The sequence below is a fragment of the Topomyia yanbarensis genome, chromosome 2 (assembly GCF_030247195.1).
Source record: "Topomyia yanbarensis strain Yona2022 chromosome 2, ASM3024719v1, whole genome shotgun sequence".
Lineage (NCBI taxonomy): Eukaryota > Metazoa > Arthropoda > Insecta > Diptera > Culicidae > Topomyia > Topomyia yanbarensis.
The window spans coordinates 370,635,594-370,657,661 of NC_080671.1; the positions used below are offsets into that span (position 1 = coordinate 370,635,594).

The 22,068-nt window shown below is 38.6% G+C and overlaps 1 protein-coding gene across 1 annotated transcript in view; it reads left to right on the top strand.

The window, feature by feature from the left end:
- Nucleotides 1-20,928, top strand: part of LOC131680751 (uncharacterized) — a 41,547-nt gene extending 20,619 nt beyond the window's left edge. Inside the window, exons 8-11 of the mRNA XM_058961460.1 lie at nucleotides 19,160-19,354; nucleotides 19,418-19,603; nucleotides 19,666-20,289; nucleotides 20,353-20,928. Of these exons, the coding sequence (XP_058817443.1) occupies nucleotides 19,160-19,354; nucleotides 19,418-19,603; nucleotides 19,666-20,289; nucleotides 20,353-20,696 (1,349 nt within the window). The 3' untranslated portion in view covers nucleotides 20,697-20,928. The remainder of the gene's footprint in view (nucleotides 1-19,159; nucleotides 19,355-19,417; nucleotides 19,604-19,665; nucleotides 20,290-20,352) is intronic.
- The last annotated feature ends 1,140 nt before the right edge of the window (nucleotides 20,929-22,068 follow it).

Below are 22,068 nucleotides of genomic sequence, written 5' to 3' on the forward strand. Positions count from 1 at the left end.
AAGCGATGGTTTACCAAAATTAAAGAGATGTTCGACTACGGAGAAAGTTCGTATGCATGCTATCATCGGTTCGTTGAGCCCAAATATCGCTCGATGAAATCTAGGCTGAAGTAGGCCAGCAGAGTGTAGGGATCGTTGCGAGGGGCGAAAGTCAAGCAGGGACACTATCGTCGATTAGTCCATTTCGTCGATCAGTGGTCTTGCCACAAAGACTTAAGTTTTCCTGCGTCGTTCCAGCGTGTCAAGACCTATCGATCCCGGTACGATGGTAGTTCCACGGGATTCCGCCAGGGAAGGTCTCTCAGTGTGAGTCGAACAAATCGTATTTTTCTGCTCGCGTTCAAGGTTTCACTCAAGTTGATGAGGAGTCCAAATCAGGCACGCATTTTCGGGTAATGGGCTTACCAGCGAGAAATATAACGCCTTCAAACAGTGAGGATACTTAAAATTGCGACCGATTTTGGAAATAAAGCAGAGCTGTTGCTTTAAGCTATAATTAGCATCTAACAAGACGCCGATATCGCTAACGTGATCAAATCTATTGGGCCCTTGCCCATCGATTATGTAGTAGTAAACTATCGGATTAATTATGCGGTGGAAAGCGATCACTTGGCATTTCTAAATGCTGACTGTGAGCCAGTTCCGTATACACCAGCCAACAGATATATCCAAAAGCCCTTGAAGACAGCCGCAGTCATCAATAGAGAGCAGGCCCGTGCACAAGGGGAGCGTTTTAGGGGCTCAAACCCCTCCCATGAGGGTTTTAATTTACTTTTAAAAAGTTATTTACTTCCTGTTCATGGAAAAAATTATACTACGAGTCGTTTTGACACATAAAATGTCATTTAAGTTCGGTCGCTCTAGAAAATAGTCGTTTAGGAAACCAATCAAGCAAAGTGGCGAGGGTGGTTGGAAAGGGATGTAAATCAAATTGGTCAATTTCTCTGGATCTAGTAACGTTTCGACAAGTTTCGATCTTTTTTTTTACAATGGAGAAGACCTTTACGTCCTAGCCCAGTACACGTGCTATTGGTAGGGTCCAAGCTACCGCACGGGGTGCACTGGGGGCGTCGGGCTCGAATGGTGACGCTGCCATTAATACCGACTAAACTTCATTGGGCTCCGCCATCGTTCCTCCCAGGAACTACCTCTCGGTATTACTTCTGGGGGGATGGCTGTACTTAATGTACCCATTCACTCTCTCTCACGCGTTCATATGTCCTGTATGAGGCTTACTTGGGTGCTCTCTCTATCGCACCTTGATTCACACTCAAACACTCCACATGAGGCTGACTTTTGTGCTCACCTTTTTCGTTCATTGCGAGGCTGAGTTGTGTGCTCACCTTACTTATTCCTTGCTAGGCTTACTTTTGTGCTCGCCCCACCCATACCATGTGAGGCTGACTTGGGTGCTCACCCTATCACCTGATTCACTCTCGATCGTGCCACTCTATTGTACCTCTGTCACTCCCCCTGGCATCCCATGTGGGACATTTTTCTTAGGCCCCACTTTTGACATACCATGCGAGGCTGACTTGTGTGCTCACCTTTTTCATTCCTTGCTAGGCTTACTTTTGTGCTAGCCTCTACCATACCATGCGAGGCTGACTTTTGTACTCACCCTTAACATGCCGTGTGAGATTGACTTGGATGCTCACCCTTTCACTCCTCTGCCACGACATGAGGCATCGATAGCTAAGTCCCAACATACTACTACTGGCATGAGGCAGTCAACTTATACGCCTATACACTCACTCCTCTGTCTTGCTTCTGGGTGGCTGGGTTTACCCCTTACGCGGTTGCCAGTCGCTGCGCCAAATCTGCCTCAGCATGAACAGACCATTCACTCCCTTTTTTGCGCTTGGCCTTTTTCGCTCCAACTAACCAATCACTAGTTAGCCGTGCCCGTCGTCTGTTGCTCGGTTCGCCAGATTACCTGTAGCCTACAGGCAATCTGGATGGTAGCAGCCGAGACTGCGTTCCACTTCTCCACCGATTGACACATCCGCTGAATAAGCGTATCAGGGGTTGTGTCCAAGCTTCGATCTTGGCAACAGTTGTTAGTAGACCAGTTACACAGGAAAGGTCGGTCAGCGGAAAGTAAGGAGGAAATACACGAAGTCGAAGAATATCGGAATATCATAGTCTGGAGAAATTATACCGGCGATGACCTCATCGTCGGAGTGGCTAACAAAAGAAATACCGCCTCCAAAGAACTCTCAGCACCAGCTATCAGATAAATAGGAACGTGTAGCGTCAATTGTTTTTTCTCATAATTTTTCAATGAAATAAAAATTTGAATCGCAAAATTCGCCATCTTATAGTCAATTCGAATTTAAAAGACATGAATAATGTGTAAATCCGAATAAGATGTCCTGTTAGTAATATGAACAGTTTTGAAAATCATGCCAAAACGAGGTTTTTGTTAACACGTGTGGTAACTTGATCCCCCGCCTACTAGGGCTAAAGAAAAAAGCACACTATGACTTATAGGCACAAAAATTCAGCTAACCGCCTATCCTGACAAATTAATTAATAAGGCTACTTTTTTAGATGCACGACAAACTTTAACTACAGTAGAATGTCGAGACAGGTATTTGCGTTAAATCAATGCTGTTTAACCGGCTTTTTCAACATTCAATAACTTATTCCATCATTTGTTCACGGAAAACACATTTTAGATTAATGAATAGTGCCAGGTACATTATGAAAATAATGTTTTACTATTTCTATACATTTCGTGTTTGAGTGTGTTAGTGTTTGAGAGAACTAATGATAGGGATCAATAATACTCAGTGTTACAGGGATCAAAGATACCTGTTGTAAGAGGTGAACAAAATTTAATTTTTTTGTATGTGTAGTGAAACTTTTTATTCGAAAAATATGTTTTTCTAGGCAAAATCGTACTTGAAAATATTCATAAATAATTAGTTCGACGATCCCATACAATAGTTCAAAAATTTTGTGAAAAGATCTTGGAGATGGATTTAAACACATATTTTCTAAAATAGTATACAACTTTTCCAAACCAAATGTAATACATCAGATTTGTTTTATAAACATCATAAACGACCAAATACTTCATTTTCTTTTTATATTGTGATAACTTTATGCATATAGATCAGGAGATATGGCCAGGGAATCAAATAACCCCAAGGATAAAGTGTCCTCACTCTCCCCTACCCAATTATTGCCCCGGATTGATGAGGACTGAGAGATACAAGAGGTTTAGGTTTAAAGGGTGTCAAATTGCATCACGGAACTTGACCTCCATGGAATGCTTCCGTAGGGCCTGATTCATAACTGTCCAGTATTTTTCAATGAGCCTTAGTACCGGTGCGTTGGGGGTGCCAGAAAATCGTAGGACGCTCGTGTTGCTTCAACAGAGGAAGCAGACGCCCCGTTTACAGTCCCAGTAGTCACGGACGGTGCATTCCTTTTGTTACATGAGAAGATAGCTTGCCAAATCATGTATTTATCGGCAAACTTTGAAAGTTTCTGCTTCCTTACTTCCTCCAGAAGATTAAACTTGTGCTGTGCGGTGAAAAACAGTGGCCTCGGAAGCTGTCGGAAGTCATCTTTGACGTAAGTCGCATCATGCATGATGAGACAATGAGACTTCGTCAGCATTCGTTATGGTTAAGAGCCTTTTGCACTTTCTGCGTATGTAGTTCCTCCCGGTCCTTGGCTCTCTAAACGACAGACTTGGATAGATTCAAGATATTTACTCAGTGTGCAAAAATCTTCAAAGTTTGAGGGTTTCTATGCCTTTCTTTTCTGAGATGTGAAAAAAATTAAAACCCTCCCCTTGGCAATTTTCTGCGCACGGGCCTGATAGAGAGAACTACCAAGCACAGCTTTAAATCATCTACGTAACCCAGTTTATACCCAATACCAAGCAGCAAAGTAGCATCGTTGAAGAAGAGCACAAACAGCAGTGGTACCATGTTGCTACCTTGTGGGATTCTAGATTTGTTCGTAAACTGAGAGAAAGTGCAAGAACTTAGCTGCACGCGTAGGACTCTGACGTACAAGTAATAGCCAGCCAACAAACTTCTGTGATGCACCAAACCATGATATTTTCCTCGTGGATCGATTCGGTCAAATGCAGCCTTCAAATCAGTGTACACTGAATCATTTCACACCTTTTCCTCTATCCGTGATATGCAGGTTGGCGTAAAACCGAAAATCGTCAATTTGTGTTTACAGATCGTCCGGCCATAAATCCATGTTGATTGGTGGAAATAACTACATTCTTGTGCGAGAAAGTATAACAGTGCTCACAACTGTTTTCAATAGCTTGGATGCGGCGAATAAACTAGTGATGCCGCGGTAGTTTCTTATATCTCAACGATCATCACTTTTAAAAACTGGAAACCTGTAAGAGTGTTTCCAATTCTTCGGAAATATCCCCCACAACTTATTGAAGATATTGCACCAATATTCGACTAAGACAATAGCGCAACAATAGTAAACTGGTAACCATTTGGTTTCGCCGATTACAATTGTTTTTTTTTTTTTAATTTATTTGCGGTGGCAACAATCATGTCGGGAGAGGTTACGAAAATGTTCAAGTTGACTAAATTTTTAGGAACATCCACCGAGGCGGCCACAGCTTCCACGTCGGAGGTAGTATTCTCAGCACAAACAGATTTGAAGAATTTTGCAAACTACTCACACGATTCCACGGTCGACGTCGATTGTAACTCGTCAAGACAAACATTCGGTGTTTCCTTTCTTCCGGCATGTTCTGTACAGATGAGATCTATCCGGGTATTGCCGATTCTCGTCTGGTAACATGCATTGTAGGACTTTTTTCAATTTCTTGGTAACTTCATAAGCAACCTTCAAGGAACATACTAATTATCATATCTCGATTCGACCTGTACCGTTCAGAGTAGCTTTTTTCGCCAAACACGTGCGAAAAATTACTCACGCGAAGACGGTGAAGCGTACAGCAATGATGTCTTCTAGGATGTTTCATGATGACACAAGACTTTTATTTTGAAGATATTGTAATAATGAATAATCTTCCTAGAAGTGGGATACTTGCGAATTTTTTTCATAGTTTGAAAAACCAGATGAAGTCTATAGAAATATTAATGAACTTGTTTTTGTGTACTTCTTTACTAAAGACCAGGCATTGTGATTCTCACTTACTCACGCGAGAAGAAGCTTATCCGATGTCCAAGCTTTCCGGGATAATTTGAGTCGCAAAATTCTCTGTCTCCACAAATAGCGTGGGAATCATATTTCTGAAAAAAAATTCAGTGTTTTTTCTTCTCACCGGAGAAGGTGATAATATTTTATTTTCGTGGAAATTAAAAATAATGTCAAAATATACACTTCATTTCCAAGAAAAACGACGGAGAAGTACGTTAGACTTGTTTTGTAGTGTTTTGGAATAGAGTCAGCAAGGTAGCGAGTGCAAAAAGGATACCGTGATAAACTCATTCGATCATTCTCCGGTGGTTTTATTTACCCAGAGAAATAATGCGTTGTATTTATCCGGAGAAGTTGTGTGAATGTCAATAGCTTTTCGCGTGAAAACATGAGTTTTTATTATCGGAGCGGTAAATTAATTTACTCATATGAGTGATATACAATGCCTGCTAAAGACCAAAAATCTCTGTTTAAAGTACACTCGAAGTTATTGACCGTTGTTTGTGAATGACTCTTTACAACTTTTTTAACATTACTTCTTAAATAACGTAGTTGAAACTTCAGTATGTTCCAGAAAATTGTTCGTCTTATTAAGCTACATATATTTCCAGAATAGATCATCGGTCTATCTCGGGCGACTTAAAAGCTATTGGGTAATTTTTGGTACAATTAGGAAAAGTTTTAAAAGTAATAACTTTTGAACAGGCAAAAATGTACTCAAACTCAATAGAGTTCACTTGTCTCTCATCACCAAATATAACGAGCTACAAATTCTAAGCAGTTAAAGAAATGACTTAGTGTGTTCAGCCAAGATATTCGTGAAGGCGATCTCCAAATCATTTCCAAAGACGTTAGCTTATTTATATTATAAAAAATAGTTAAAAAATCGCGCTTATAAGAAGATTAATCGCGAAAATCATAGCACCAAGTGACGAACCTTACTATTTTTGATGAGTAGTCCAACAACACTATTAACGTAAACTTAGGCATTTACACGTCAACCAAATGCCAAATAACTTTGAAGATACACGAGATAAGCCATTGTTGTAGTATAGAAAGCTTTTCATTTTGATAATTCAATCATTTTTACGGAACATACTAAGCTAGTCAGAATGATATTCAAAGTTATATTAAGGGATCATTCAAAAACAACCAGCAATACTATTGAAGATACTAAAAATAAAGACTTTGTGTCTTCAGCAAAGTTTGTTAGCAAAAGCTTGTTCTTTAGCTTTGCCGAAGACATAATTTTAATATAAGCACTTGCAAGAAAGTTGGTAAATATACCTCACTTTTAGACAGATTAATCATTACAATAACAGCACCATATAAAAAGATTGTCTACAAATTCCTCCGAAGACGTCATTGAGTAAAATTTAACGATTTAGGCGTAATTACGATTTTGGCAAAAAAATACGTGCTCCTCTAAAGCCGTATAGACGTCGTTTGCGTATCGCGGTACGCTTTCCTCGTTACGGTTAGACTAAAGGCAAGCCGCATTCGCCCCAACTGCTTTAACTCAGAGGCCGATTCTCACTCGCATATGTCGAAAGTGTGAACCTTGACAATCAATATATCGTTTTCTTGGCCGTTCTTCGGTTTTCTTTTCTTCGCTTTCAAGCGTTTCTCTTTTTCTGCTCTCCGGGTTTCCTGGATCCCTTCGGCATCGTACTGCTTTGACCTTGACCTCATTTTTTCCACGTTCTTTGCGCAAATCCTCCTGCTCATTCTCCTCTCAATCAACGATACCCATGTCTGGCCATAGTGTGTTGTTGAAACCCTAACTTGATCCTAGAGCGGACGTCTATCTGATCCCATATGACCACATTCAACTCCATTAGTTTTCTAGGCAACAGTATGAGCATAAGCTGATGTCTTCAGCTAATTCAAGTTTGCTTTCACCTATGAATTCTCCAGGAAACTAATGATTTAGCAAGGAATTTGCACCAGAAGAATCCAGCTTTTCATAAGCAATAAAGAATATAACAATCGAAACTGTATATAAGCAGTGGAAAAATGTAATTAAGACTTATAACCCCGGTATAGCTCAAGCTAGATCTAGCAAGCTGCCATTGCATGTCACAGTGGCACAACGTGACAAAGCCCCAAAAAATAATATCATGACTACTTTGGCAAATATTTGATTTATGTTTCTCTAAGCTCGAATGAAATGGTCTGTCTTGAGTTAGACCGGACTAAGAGGTATTCTATTGATTTCGAGAAAAACGAGTTTAAAGTTTGAATCGCAGCATCATTTACGTTACAATTTGAAAATAATGTTTGCCATAATTCTTGCTTATTATAACATATTTCAAATCTGGTAAGAGCTGAATGTAGCTGAAGAAAATGGCCGTGTGGTGTCAGCCAAGAATAGAACCACTGGGAACCTGCTCCCATATCGTAAGAGGCGACTAACAACATGCTAGGAGCTCCTAGGTCAAGGTATTACTCCGTACCAAAGATTTAACCTGGACGGAGCTTAAGGTTTTGCATTGTAGCCTTTATCCTTCTATATTGAGTGAATCACTGACATATAGTCACATTTTCTAATTCGCTATTCCCGATTGTGTACCAACGTTTTAGGTTTCTTCTGACGGTTGTACAATAGCCGTAAAGGATGAAGTCTAATTCCACAGTAACAGCATATATTAACATACCAGCTCTTCCATGCCAAGGTATAACATTCAAAGCTTTGGTTTAAAAAACGTATTTAAAAAAGCAAACTTTCATGTAGGAAATTTATTGAATCGGCCTAAGATAGCGCTGTCGAACTGCACAAAAGTTTTTTGTGTGGCAAGCGATGTGTAGATGAGTCAAAATAAGCCATTTTCATATTTAATTTAGAACTGTTTACCGATAAATATACATTGACGAATACCTCCAAAAATGACTTCTTGAGGTCTCATGCAAGTCTGACACTAACTTTGTACTATTTTTGCTTTCCTAAACAGTGGCAAATATTTCAACATTCCAGAATTTCACTGTGTCAGAAAATGTAGGGCCATCGGGCCATCTTGTCCCATCCATTCTTCTTGTGAGCCGCCGATTGATCAAGAGCCCTTTGCGTTGTTTATTAAATTTATTAAGCATAATAAACATGTTGTTAGCAATTTGTCATTTAACCCAATTATGGGAACGTGTCTGATAGGGAGAGTGGATATGCCAATTTATCATTAACATTTCGCCGTGAATTTGTTCACATTCATTTGGGATATCTTTTATACTTGTTATACGCTTACTTTGCACTGCAAGCTTTGGAAATGATTATTGAAGTGTTAATAAATAGCAATACTCCCAATGGCCGGCTGTTCGGAGTTCACATTGCTCGTTTCGAATTCTCGGTAATTGATCGATAGCGACCTCGTACATATTGCTAAGATCATATTGTCTATAGAGGATTGGACCTCTATTATATTCCACACCGCTGTATCCATGTATGTAACGCCCCACGGAAGTATAATTATTAAAATACCTATTCGAATGGCATTCATATTTCTACTGGAGGACCTCAAAACTTTCATCTAAAACGAAAAGACAAAGTGCGTTAGTACTTAACTAAATCAAAACCAAGATATATCCTGATTTATCTCCCTAACTACTAACACCAATCCTATCCTGCGACACTTGTAGATGATGCAGAGAATTCCTCGGTCATAATAGCCACAAGTGTTGAACTAACATTCCTTCCCATCCCAAAATTGACCTGCATGGACGTGGCCATCCACGTTTTTTATCATACTGTAATCTTAGTCTCTTTAGGTTGCACGTTGAGTATGATGTACTACTTCCAAGTACCATACAATTGGTTCAATATGCAATTTCAACAGGCTTTGAACAATCACAGGAAACTCGCGGGCGGTCAACTAAGCTAAGCTAAGCCAAGCTTTAACCTTAAACCTCAGTCTGAATATTTCATTCGGCATATTAAATGTGATCAATTACCAAGGTCTCACGTCTTTGTGCGCCTGCTCGAAATTGTTCAAGATGATAACAAACGACGCACTTTTCGCCTTCTGTAAAGATTATATCAATACCAAACAAGCTGTATCCGGTGTAACATGAGATACCATTATATGACCATCCACCTCTGATACATAATTCCCATCCCTACCTTCACGTGGCGGTAGCTGAAGTACGAGGAATCTTTGTGAAGATCATGTGTCCAACACAAGTGGGGTCTTTGGTCGTATGCTGAAAGGTAAGTGGGGATACAATAGCGTCTATTCTCCACGCTAAGAGCGGCTCTAAACAGCGTCTGTCCCGGAATGGGCGGCTAAAAAAGAAATGCGGTGCCTTGTCATATTCTAGATAGTAGCTTCATCACGAGGCTAGCTGTTGCAACCTTGGTAAGGCGGGATGAAGAAGATAAACCCGAATAACTCCGAAAATGTAACAATAGATACAAGATGGAACAATCTAAAAAAGATACGGCAATGTTTAACGGAATCTGACTGAAAATTCGGTACTTGAAATGACAGAACTCTGTTGAAACCTGCGAAAGCCGCACTACTTGCTCGAGAGCTGCAAACAGTGAAGGTGAACATCACAGCCCTTTAGGAAATTCAATGGCGCAGCACTGGAGAACGAGAATTCTGCGCAGTAAACCCATCTTATTCAAGTACTACATTTACTACAGCGTCGGCGAGAAGGCAGAACAGGGAGTGGGTGTTGCAGTGCTTGGTAGTCTAGGTCGGTGTGTGACCGTATCTGTGTGTTGAGGATAGAGTGCAAATTTTTCAAATTGAATTCTATTAGCGTCTAGACACGATCCCGCGGAGAAAACCCAAAACATGACATAAAACTCATCATCGGGGACACAAATGCACAGGCCGAGAGGAAAGAAAGGACCTGTCTAGCACGGAAGAATAATCGGAAGCACACCCAGAGACAACCGAATGGCGAAGCTTACTCAAAAATGGACCTGAACAGTTGACACTTCTCCGTTGCCATTGATAGTATAACCTTCCGGACGTCGACTCTGACGCCACGAATCAAATGTATGCCAACAAGAGATAATCTAAACGCAGCGTTTCATCAGGTCCATGAGGTGTTCAGTACAATAATCACGGAAATGTTGGATACCACACGTAGAAAACAGCGGATCGGCTGGCTCGACGCTGAATTCCAAAGATCGATGGACGCGAAAAGCCAGGCCAGAAGCCCAACAATTTGCAGTACACGTCAGTAGTACACGTTATAACAGGAAATGATATAGTGACAGGAGGGTTGCCGATCAACAACGTGAGGAGGTTGAACACCCCAACTCCAGTCATTAACGATCAGAACAGAAATTTCTTGACATATCATACATAAATGACTGCCAAAGGGAAGCATCATGCAGGAGTGACTACCAAGGAGGGAAGACTAGCCATTGGATTAGTTGGATGACTTCATATGCCCTATCGTCGAGAAGAGCAAGGAATAACTGTCGAGGCATCACGATCCTCAATGCCGCCTATAAGGTACTCTCATACGTTCTGTTTAGCAGACTACACCCGTTGGCTGAAATTTGTCGGCAAATACCAAAGCGGGTTTCGAGATGGATGATCAACGACTTACCAAATGTTATCAATAGATAAATTCCGTGAACACAATTTGCGGACTCACCATCTGTTTGTGGATTTCAGGGTGGCGTACGATTCAGTGAAACAAAACAAAATTAAGCAATGATTGGTTCTCCGACAAAATTGATTCGAATGACACTAAATGGTTCCAATTCAAGTGCCTTAATAGCCGGAGAGTCATACGAATCGTTAGTGACATTAGATGTATTGGAGCAGGGCGATGTACTCTTTAATATTTTGTTCAACATAACGTTCGAAGGTACGATACGAAGAAATGATGTGCAGAGAAACGGAACCATCAACACAAGATCTCCCATGTTTATTGGCTTCGCGGATGACATAGACATCGTTGTCGTTGATCGCAGAGCAGCGGAAGAGGCATTTATGGTTGTTAAAAGGCTGCGGGCATTGGACTTACTGTAAACGCTGAAAAGACAAAGCAGGAGAACTGTGCCTAAGACGGAAACTGTAAGATAAGATGGAGATATAAGATGAACACTTTGCGTTTCTCACAAACTGGAAAAATTTAGTGTTGATACTATATCATTTTTGGAAAATCTCAAAATATTCTGAAATATATTCTTATTATCTAATACGCGAATTATCAGATTTTTTCTCGAGAACACAGTTATGGATACAATTTTTTGATGCAAGAAATTAACGATTTAAATCTGAAAGTTGTTGATCCCGGGAAATATTTTTAGGTTGACACAGTGTTCTGGTTATTTAGTACTTGACTATTGAAAAAAAACAGAAAGTTTAATGAGTCATTCAGTATTTAGAAGCATTTTTGAAATTTGGTACCATGTCAGACTACATTACGGTAGGGAAGAATGGACATATCTTTTACACGAATTCAAAGTAGAATGGCGTCATGTTTCGTACCCTTGGGCTATTCTTCATTATCGCAAAATTGTGATGCACGGACAAAAAAAACAATATTTATTCGTCGGGAAGCTTCTCACTCTGCACTTGTCCTATGTTCATCTTTACCAATGCTGCATGTCCATCTTACCCATGCCAGGTGTTCGTCTTGCCGATCACAGTTTTGACATGTGCCTCTTTTAACTACCATTTTAAACATTCTTTTGTTTGAATTTCTTAGTATAAGTTATTATATTGATGGAATATAATCTCAAATCACGGTTTGCGTACAATTTGCAAGCAATGCCGAATTTTCTGTTCAACCTTAAAGTGTCCGTCTTAGGCCCAATTCGCCTACATGGTAGCTGGTAGACAACGAGACAATCCCAACGGTTAGAACGCGGGTCGAATAGGACATGCTAAGGTTTACATAGTTAAAACCTCGTAATTGCTGATACTCCCTGTTGCACTGTTCGGCCAGTGTTCGGTGTATTTGAGTGAAGAATTCTGCGTTAGAAAATGAAGAATAGTGCCGACGCAAGAGCCACGAGTAGTACCAACTATACAACATGCTGACATTGGAAGGCTGATGAAATACGACAGACTTCAGTTTGTTGGACGTGTAGTACGAATGCCAGAAGAGACACCAGCTAAACTGATGTTCAGCAGAGAACGTGGAAGAGATTCTGGTCTTCGGGGCAGACCCCGCAAACGCTGGCTGTGTGCAATTGAGGAAGCTGCGCATGCAGCGGGCGGTCAAGGTGACACAAGACTGGTCCCAGAGCGAGTAACCAGATTGTGCAGCCACAATGATGATGATGATGACCAAACAACATGGATTCTTTCCGAAACGATCAGTCGCAATTGATTTAGTGCTATTCACATCAATCTGTAACATAACATGGATTCCGGTAGACAAATCTATACCATCTACTTGGACCTCAAGACTGCTTTCGATCGAGCCTTCCATATAATTCTATTTTAAAAACTAGGTTTTGTTCGTCTTCGGCGTTCGTTATATGGTTCATCTCATACTTAAAGCACCGCACTGTTAGCCTATAAATTGGATCGTCTATCTCGAAAACCTTTTACATTTCTTATAAAAGAAATGTATAGCATTCGCTCAAACTTTCAAGATTTTTTCCGAGGCCCGGAGGGCCGAGTCTTATATACCAATCGACTCAGCTCGACGATTTGGGACAATGTCTGTGTGTGTGTGTGTGTGTGTGTGTGTGTGTGTGTGTGTGTGTGTGTGTGTGTGTATGTAACGGACAAATTCTCATTCGTGTTTCTCAGCAATGGCTGAACCGATCTTATCCAAACCAATTTTAAATGATAGAACTAAAAAACAGTATGAACGCTATTAATTTGTTTTTGATTCTGATGTTTAGTTTCCAAGATATGAATGTTTGAATGCTTAAAAATGGCGTTTTTTGCAGTTTTTTTGAATTATCTGCCGAAATTGACAAAATAGATTAACAATTTATATGTTTTTAGACAGATTTAACGAATACCTTTCGAACAAGCTATAGATTGTTGAAATCGGACTATTATCAAAAGAGATATTTAACATTAAATGCGGACGAAAGATTTTTATCATTTCCCATTGCCAGAAATATGACCAAAAACATGTAATCTATTATTAACGCCAAAACGGCTTATTTTAGGTCAATAGTATCTTCGGAGAATTTAATGGAGGAAATATGCCCTTTCTTTTGGTATTGTGCTTTTGCTGATTAATCCCCCTATGAGTGAGATATTTTCACAAATTTTCTTGGAAGTGATTATATCGAAATGATGCCTTCTACAAATTTGTAGCTCTTACTTTTGCGAATAACTTTACTGAAGACTTCAAATATCTATTTTGAATACTTTAAAAGTTATGGCTTGTTGTTTGTGGATTACTTTTTGTCGCCTATTTATTGTTCAATATAGAAATAATCCATTGAAATAAGCCAAACATTATTTCGACAAATCGAATTTTGTGTTTCATTTTTCTATCTACAACCGCTAGAAATAATCACCGCACCGAACACTTCCAAGTTGTCTGGAAGGAACTTGATAACTTTTCAGTGCAAAAATGTTCATTTGTGCAAACCTTCTGACTGCAATTTTTCTAACTAATGACCATCGGATCGATCTGAAACATATCGGAAAATGAAAAGCCAAATAAATAACTCCAAGCAACGGCGTAGCCCAGAGAAGGTTTTGGGGTTTAACACCATATAACCCCCCCCCCCCCCCCGACACACCCAAAAAAAATATTGGATTGAAGTTGAAAATTTATTGATGCAGACTGATTTAATTCAATATTACAATAACAATTATCTGATCCGTAGATTGATAACCTGTTGTTGTAAACATCATGAGGACTTTTGATAAATTGTCGGAATGGGGTCCTGATATGTACCTAATTTATTGGTCTTGATTTCACAGTTGTCTAATAGCATCAATATCAAATTCCTGCCTGAAAACATTCCAATAGAAAATTACAGAGTTCTGTAATCAATCATAGTCCTCAGATTTATTTTCAAATTGATCTCGTTTTTGTAGAGATGTACTGTAATAAGGGTCTTTATTTAATAGGAAGAGAAGTTAAAATTGATTTAATGTCTATGAAACATAGAACTGCTCACCAAAAAAATGCATAACTTTCAACATTTGCCAAAAATGTTTTTGCCTTTCTCATTCACTCTAAAATTCGTCAATCTAATCCCGACCCGGAGGGCCGAGTGTCATATGCCAATCGACTGAGTTCGTCGAGATCGGAAAATGTCTGTGTGTGTATGTATGTGTGTATGTGGAAAAAATGTGACCTCTGTTTCTCAGAGATGGCTGGACCGATTTGCACAAACTTAGTCTCAAATGAAAGGTACAACCTTCCCATCGGCTGCTATTGAATTTTTTATTGATTGGACGTCCGGTTCCGGAGTTACGAGTTGAAGAGTGCAATCACACAGCAAATTCCCATATAAACTGAAATAAAAAAATTTCAAAATCAAATTTGTATTTTGACTTTTTTTGGACTTTGGTACATTTTTGTCTTTCTCATATAGAAAGGTTATGCAATCACTCTAAAAATCGTCAATCATACCGGCCCGGAGGGAGTATGCAGCGAGGGGTAGCTACTTTAAAATTAAAACTAGTTTAAAATTTCTTAACAAGTTGAAAATTTTCGGCAGGATCTGGAGCTCCCGGACCTTTCTCCATGATCCGCCGCTGGTTTCAAGCGATGTTTCAGTATCACATAGTATCTCAAGATCGTGGCTGTCGATCCATTGTATGTATGTGCAAATCGTACTGAACATGTAATATTCATTTCCACCATTGCATTGAACATAACCAGCCATGGAATCGTAGTCTGGACAAATGAGACAAGCACAATTGCACCACTAGGTGGATTAAGACAGGTTTTTTTTGGGAATGCGTCGAGTTGAGACGAAAACGTAATATGATTAATAACGAGGATAACACTTTCCGAATGTAGAGAGAAATTTATGAAAAATAACGATTTCCATTCGATTCTAGCAGGTTCTGATCGATTTTGATGAGAATTTGATTTTTGTTGTATGACCAATTATATGTATAGGTCAAATGTTTAAAATCAGTAATTTAAGGTCAAGATAGCATCATTTTGAAACCGCCAACTTCGGAGGTTTAGTATCTTCGATGAGTTTTACAAACGTTAAACAGCGCATCATTTGATAAAATAATTTTGACGGTATATCGTCCTAGAAGTATTTATGGTGATTTTTCTCAGGTTAATATTCATGACTACAATAAAGTCTCAACAAATTCGCTAGACACGAACTCTGTTACTTTTTTCTGAAAAATTAATTCTGCATAATTTTAAAACTTCAAAAATTACGGTTTCGGAATTATGCCGTTTGGACAGTATGATCGATTTTCACCAAACCCCCACCAAACCGAATTTCTGGCTACGCCGCTGACTTCAAGTAAGTAGAAACAAAGTCGTTCTACACTCGTTCACAAGAAACTTCTTCGAATGCTGAATATCTATTATAATACATTGAAACCCTGATTTTATCAGCCAAATATGAACATATGTTTGATGGGCTCTAGCAGACGAACAAGACTGAATTCGAGTAAATCCTTTCTTGAGCATGTTTTCCTTATCATGAAGATGGAAATATGCAAAAATAAAAAGTTCATCATAATCAGAAATAGTTATCAGACTACATCAAGGGACGGGAAGAATATTTTAACAGCTTCAGTTTATTATAAAGAAAAAAAATTGCCCGATTTAGTCAATATCCCCATTTTGTCAGCCTAAAATACACCATGAGACTGATAAAAATGGGTCTTTATTGTATGTATTATTCACTGTGTTTCACATTAATAGGTACATTTCATTTTTGGGGATTTTTTATTGTATCGAACTACAACAATTTTTAGGTAATATTCAAGGGGTTTTTTTATAGACTTCTTCCAAAATTTGGCGAACCTATTCCAATTCGTATACCAATTAATTGGTATACTTAAGGGTTAATATGTTGCAGATAGAGAAAATACTGAAATTTTCAGCTTTTTTCTTACACAATATTACGAAAGATTATTAAACAATTTTTCTTAATAAATTTGTGAAAATTATAAACTATTTGAAATTTTTTAATAGTATAATTTTTTTTATTTAACCGTGATTTTTTAATAAATAGTGACCATCGCTTCACAACGTAGTCTATTTTTCATGGCTTGCGGTGAGCATTGCATTGCATTGCATCGAATTGCTGAACTTAAAATTATGGAATAGAAATTAATTTTTAGTATTCTTTACTTTACTCGCCGCGCAGATAGCTCTGAATTAGACCCGCTGGTGCCCTAAGACGATTTCGCTAGATTTTCAGTGCATTAACGCAAGTGACGGAAGGTTATCGAAAAGTTTCGTGAAAATGAAAATTCCAGTAATGATGATGATTTTCCCAAACGGTTCGTTTTCGAGAGGTTTTTATTTGTTCTTTGGCATTAGGATTAGCGATAATAATTCAAATCAAGGATACTACTGGGAAGTCACCTTTAGAAAAAGTCGATGTCGAAGTAAAATTTGGAACTATGCACGCATGCACTTCAGAGATAGCGTGATATCCGGAGCTGCGATTTCATTTCAACCCTTTTTTGTGACAATGGCGATACTTACAAATGTAAACATAAGGCTTTTTTCATACATGCGAATGAGGGCTTTGAAACGCAACCAATTAACCTAAAAATTTTGATTATACGATATTGCTTTCTTAAACTACAGCAAAAAATACAACGGGCGAAACTGTATTTTTGTTTGTTTATTTCCACGCTCCATGCAAACAAACAGGGCGATACTTTTTTTGCTAGCAGTTTAGAAGCGAAACTGTCATTTTCGTATTTTTTTAGGATTATCAAGCTGATATCAGCTGTAAATAGTAACAATGATCGCTATTGAAAAAAACCCGGACGAAATCGGTGGTGTAGAACTGTAGTTATTGTAAAAAAACGTAAGAACGATACTTCAATGCTGATAGGTGGGACCGAAAAAGTAAACAATCGCCAAAGGGTAAAGTATAAACTTCAAATCGATTAAAAAAAATGCGATTTTTTTGGCTCAGCACAATATATAACCCCTTTAGGAAAATTCAGTTTTCCCACCACAATTTAGATATTTTATTAACAGAGCATTAACAATAATTCGTAGCTATGTCTATTTTATGGGCCATTTTTTCGCTTCCCATTGATTTGATTTGAGATTTCTAGCACTGATGTTGTCCTATGCTGATTTGAGCGATTCTCTGAGTCCTGCCACTTTCCCATGTAGTATGTGTTATCAAAAACATCGCGAAGCATTAAGTTCTAAATGTTCTCAAACGATATAATATCCGAAGAGAGTGATAAGAGTTATAAGAAATGTCTCATCACACTGTTAGGTGGATTAAAAGCGTTTTTCAAATCTATCTGGGATTCCGCAGGGAAGCAACTTGGAACAATTTCTGTTTTCAATATTCGGTAATGATGTAGCTTTCGTAAGGTAGTGTTCGCCGAACTTGCTAATGTTAAGCATAGATAAATGTCACATCGGAAGTTGAACCCAATCACCTTCAACTATTCCATCTCTGAATGCTCTGTCATATGCATAGAACACATCAAGGACCTGAAGAATCAATTAATAACATGTCGTTGAAAAAGTGTTGTTAAGGATTTCAGTGCAATACAAATCACGCGCATTTTTAATACTTTAGAACGCCAAATTGCGATAGCCCTAGAATCACAACATCGATAGGATTACTTTTAAAGTTCGTTGGAAAGAAGAATGTTACCCTTAAGGAGACGCCCTGTAACTCGTAAATCTTCTTGCCAATTAGTTACCTAAACAACTTCAAGTTGTTAAAAATAATGATTTTACTAATTTTGGAAATTATTTCTACTATCAGATATGATCGGCTACTATTATTGACGTGTACATATGTCTAAAGAGAACCGCTTAGAATTTTAAAAAAATGGAAAAAAGACTTATTTAGTTTCAGTACTGGTAACTAAAATAAGTTAAAAACTCAATTTTTAGCCATATAGATCATTTCGATTATTTCGACACAACTTTGTGTTAAATTAATCGAATTTGGCCCAGCTTCTCTTAAGAGTGCATTGTTTATATCTGCTGAGTTTTGTAGCTGTCAGTGACAATCAGCAAACCAGAACATGCAAAACCCTGGGTTTTCGCAGCGCGTCTTGGGAAAATTGATAGATATACATCATTTCAAAGGTCCCCCAAAGGTTCTGGGAGCTTTAGATAAAAGGATCCCAATAAAGAGGAGCTCCAACCTAAAGACATATATAGAATAGACCTCTCCACATTTTGAAAAAGTTTTGAAATATACATCGGTCAGCTCAAATTTATGTTCTAGGTGTGATTTTAAGAACTTTCGCCAAAAATGGCTTAATTTGGACATGATTTAGGGGTGTCTCCAATCAAAAATCGTGTTTTTGCTATGTTTCCATAGGAAGATCACTTACACTCTGATTCAATAGGCCCTTTATGCCCACATATCGTCAAAGGTTGTTCCTTAGACATATCTTAACATGTTTTAACAGGTAAACATAGCTCTATTCGCAATAGAAAATTTGTTGACTGGATTTTTATATAGAAAAGAATACCAAAACCAAGAAAAAATACTACTAATTTTTGTTGGTTTTGATATATTTTTCTATATGAAAATCCAGTTAGCAAATTTTCTATTGCGATTTGAGCTATGTTCACCTGTTAAAACATGTTAAGATATGTCTAAGGAACGACCTTTGATGATATGTGGGTATGTAGGGCCTACTGAATCAGAGTATAAGTGATCTTCCTATGGAAACATAGCAAAAACACGATTTTTGATTGGAGACACCTCTAAATCATGTCCAAATTAAGCCATTTTTGGCGAAAGTTCTTAAATTCACACCTAGAACAAAAATTTGAGCTGACCGATGCATATTTCAAATTTTTTTCAAAATGTGGAGAGGTTTAATATAGAATCATAAATTGTTTTATCAACTATCTACACTATGTGGAATTTCAAATACTAATTCGATTTTCCTTCCAGAGGCAATCTTCCAAAATCTGAAAAAAATCAGCAGCGCTTACCCATCCCCACTCTGTATCCACTTGGGGCATCTGTTACATATTGCCATCTACAAACCTGAGGAGGTGCAGATTGTTCTGAATTCACCTAATTGCCTAGGAAAGCCGCTACAGTATAATTTTTTCCGCGTCAGTAAAGGTCTTTTCTCCGCTCCCGGTAAGAACTAAAAATTTTAATTCACGAACCGAATCATCTGAAACTAAGGCCAATTTTATTTAGCTCAAATTTGGAAAGGACAGCGGAAAATTTTGAATGTTTCATTCGGACCAGCCAACCTCAACAGTTTTGCGGCAATTTTCAACGAAAAGAGTGCCATTTTTACAGAGCTGATGGAAAAACACGTTGCGAAAGGGGAACGTAATTACAATCACGAAATCGCCCTATGCATGCTGGATACAATTTACTGTAAATTTGTTCTCCTAAATTACTTATAGAAGAAAAATTGCAATTGTCTATACAATTTTCAGCTACCGCCTTCGGACTAAACTTTGACATGCAGCGAACGCCGGATGGAGAGTTTTATCTAGGGTTGCAAGAAGAGTTCATGGATCTCGTAACTAAACGAGTTTTCTCACCTTCTATGTACCCGGAGTGCATCTACCGACTCACCAAAGCGTACAAAAGAGAAATGAAAATCCTTTACGATGCTCGACAACTTACAACGAAAGTGATGCAGGCGCGAAAAGCTGACGAATTGTTATCCACACAGTTCGGTACGAAACAGCCCGAAGCAGATCTAGATGGCAAGAAACCACAAATTTTCCTTGACAAACTTTTGGAACTGGCGAGGGAAAACAATCAGTTAACCAAAGAGGATATTCCGGAGCATCTGGATACGATTATATTTGCGGGGAATGACACAACTGCAACTACCATGGGTAATCTATTGCTGATGTTGGCGATCTATCCCGATATACAAGAGCGAGTCTATCAGGAAATCATGCAAGCTTGCCCCGAAGAAAATCAATTTGTGTCAATAGAAGACGTTGCTAAGCTGTCTTATACAGAGATGGTTTGCAAGGAAACTATGAGATTGTTCCCGGTGGGCCCTCTCATTGGTCGGATAGCAACCAGTGATATTAAGCTAGATGGTAATTTTACGTGTAAATGTTTGGAAACAAGCAATAATCAAATTGTATATTTTCTATTTTCAGATCGTAACACAATTCCCGCCAACACAGTAGTATTATGTGGCATCTACCAACTGCACATGGACCCAGAGCAGTGGGGTCCGGATCCGGAACAATTTAATCCGGATCATTTTCTGCCGGAAAATGTAGCTCAGAGGCACCCCTATGCTTACCTTCCGTTCAGTGGCGGACCACGAAACTGTATAGGCATCCGGTATGCGTGGTTGTCGATGAAGATTATGATAGTACATTTGCTGCGAAAATATCGTCTAACAACATCGCTTACGATGGATGATATCACTATTAAGTTTTCGATTATCATGAAAATCACAAACGGTTGTCGGATTGCACTGGAAAAAAGGCGGTAACCTTCGGAGGCACGGAGTTCCTAATAAATACGAGAGGATAAAATGAAAAAAAACTGCATAGCTTGCTGCACCTTTGCATTATTCCCATGTTGTCATCGTTGTGCTTGATCTCGAAGTGCACTCTAATGAGAGTAGACTATCATACTTCTACTGTTATTTCGGAACGAATCTTCTCAACACCAACAGATGGAGATGGCTTTTGGTGACGGTTTTAGCAAATATTATTTAATCTCTATCGCCTACGTTTCGAAGGTCTACATCAGCCTTCATTTTCAGGGCAAAAAACGGTTACAATAATAACCGTTTTTTGCCCTGAAGATGAAGGCTTCATACCTTTGAAACGTGGGCAATAGACAAATTTAAATAATATTTGCTAAAACCGTGACCAAAAGCCATCTCCATCTGTTGAAAACAAAGTGGTCGTTCTTCCAGTTAGCTTCTCAATACCTTCTAGCCATTTGGAAGTTCATCATTTGCCGTTTTCTCACAAAAAATCACTAAGACCACTATTGAACATTTCATGATGACGACCTCAGTGGAAAAGCTGTTTTAATCCACCTAGTGGTGCAATTGTGCCTTTCTCATTTGTCCAAACTACGATTCCATTGCTCATTATGTTCAATACAATGGTGGAAATGTATATTACATGTTCAGTACGATTTTCACATAGTACATACAATGGATCGACAGCCACGATTTTGAGATACTATGTATCGACACTGAAACATCGCTTGAAACCAGCGGCGAAGCAAGGAGGAAGATCCATTAAGAAATTTTAACCTAGTTATAATTTTAAAGTAGCAACCACTTACTGCATACCTAAGCCTATACAAGCCAAAAAGGCGGGATTAGATTGACGATTTTTAGAGAGATTGCATAACTTTTCTATATGAGAAAGGCAAAAATGTGCCAAAGTCAAAAAAGTCAATTTTTCGTAAAAAAAATTGTTTTCGAGTTTACATCAAATCTCAACGTTGCATGCATTTTAAAGTCATTTGGCATCCAAAATACAAATTCGATTTTGAAATTTTCCCTTACTCCCCTCTGAGAATTTTTCATTTCAGTTATATGGGAATTTGCTGTGTGGTCGCACTCTTCAACCCGTACCTCCGGAACCAGAAGTCCAACCAACAAAAATTCAGTAGCAGCCGATGGAAAGGTTGTACCTTTCATTTGAGACTAAGTTTGTACAAATCGTTCCAGCCATCTCTGAGAAACAGAGGTGCCATTTTTTCCACATACACACACACACACAGACATTTTCCGATCTCGACGAACTGAGTCGAATGGCATATGACATTCGGTCCTCCAGGCCGGGATTAGGTTAACGATTTTTAGAGCGATTGGATAACCTTTCTATAAGAGAAAGGCA